This window comes from Notothenia coriiceps, unplaced genomic scaffold, assembly GCF_000735185.1.
Source record: "Notothenia coriiceps isolate Sejong01 unplaced genomic scaffold, NC01 NC01_scaffold00030483, whole genome shotgun sequence".
Classification (NCBI taxonomy): domain Eukaryota; kingdom Metazoa; phylum Chordata; class Actinopteri; order Perciformes; family Nototheniidae; genus Notothenia; species Notothenia coriiceps.
This window is the reverse complement of record NW_011363184.1, coordinates 55,924-57,309: the sequence shown is the minus strand read 5'-3', so window position 1 is coordinate 57,309 and position 1,386 is coordinate 55,924. Positions and strand designations below refer to the sequence as shown.

Below are 1,386 nucleotides of genomic sequence, written 5' to 3'. Positions count from 1 at the left end.
TCTGTGTGTCATTTGAGCGAATACCTGACTTAACACAGTTACCTTTAAATGTAATTAATATTGTTAAAGCAGGGCACTGGTCATTACCGAAACTGCTAGACACACAAAGGATAAAATAAGTGACTTTTTAATTATTTTTTAATGAGTTCACACAATGACACATTTATTCAGCACAAACACTTCCTGTGAGAAGCAAATGTGTGTCTCAGGTTTTAACTTTTTCAGGAGTGCTGGGTTTAGCTTTTTGTTCAGGCACCTTCAGACAATACAAGCACGGATATTCATCCAGGCACACGTTGAATTCATGTATCAGAGCTTTCCAGAAAGTCTTCTTCCCGTAGATCAGCACCATCGCAGTGACAGTCGTGTAGATGGACGTGAAAAAGAACGTGAGCCCGACGATGTTCTCGTGGTTCACCGATATTTGGTAGTTAACATACAGGTCGATGACAAGGAAGAGGATGAAGACAGCCACTAGAGATAAAGCCATCTGGATCACCCTCATCTGAGAGCCCAGCTTTGGCCTGTGGGCTCCGTTGGTGCTGGCTTTCATCTGGCGGAGATGGACGGCCAGGTGGAAGGAGATGGAGAAGCAGCATTTCACCATCAGCACCCCGGGCAGCACATCAGAGAGAATCAGATACATGGCTTCGTAGACGTTGCCAATGTTGTTGGTGGGCGTCAAAATCCCGCAGTCTTTGTTAGCAGCGGTGATGTTGTCAGATTTAAACACCACGAGCATCGGCATGCAGGTGCCCAGCCCTAACAGAGGGATGAGACAAACAGCCAAGGTCACATGTTTGAGGATGGCGTCCTGGATCTGTGTGTAGCAGTGGTTGGGCGTGCTCACCAGCTTGGTGCTGTAGTAAAAAGTGAGGAAGCTGGTGTCCCACATGATGGTGAACTTGAGGCTGTAGATCAACAGCAGCATGACGGTGTAAGGCCTCTGGTCAATGAGGCACTTACTGTCCACCTCATCCATGGTCATCCAGAAGTAGCAGATCAGCTGGTGGGCCACGTCAGCCACGGACAGAGCTAGGATGATGGTTTCAGAGGGACTCCACTTCTTTTTCTGCCTGTAGTTCCATATACTCATCAGGAAGATGTAGACATTAAAGAAGACGGTCGTGGTAGCCAAAAGACCCGTCATTACCCAGATGGCGACTTTATTCATATACATAATGACAATGTTACCCCAAATATATCTGCACAGGAAATCTTAATGGGGCCTCACTAGTCAGTGTAGGCTTCTCAAGTGTTATTTTTTTCTTTTTGGCTCGTTCGAAGAGAAATCAAGAAGGCAAAAAATGATACTCTAAACCAGAGGCTTCTTCGTTTCTGCTTTCAAAGAAGGGAATCAGTCACGGTTTGTCGTTGCAGCCTAGG

The 1,386-nt window shown here is 46.2% G+C and overlaps 1 protein-coding gene across 1 annotated transcript; it reads right to left on the bottom strand.

Annotated features, from left to right (window-relative positions):
* Positions 1-205: 205 nt before the first annotated feature.
* Positions 206-1,174, bottom strand: tas2r202 (taste receptor, type 2, member 202). The gene has a single exon (XM_010787497.1). It carries the CDS (start codon positions 1,172-1,174, stop codon positions 206-208), a length of 969 nt encoding a protein of 322 aa, XP_010785799.1.
* Positions 1,175-1,386: the final 212 nt, after the last annotated feature.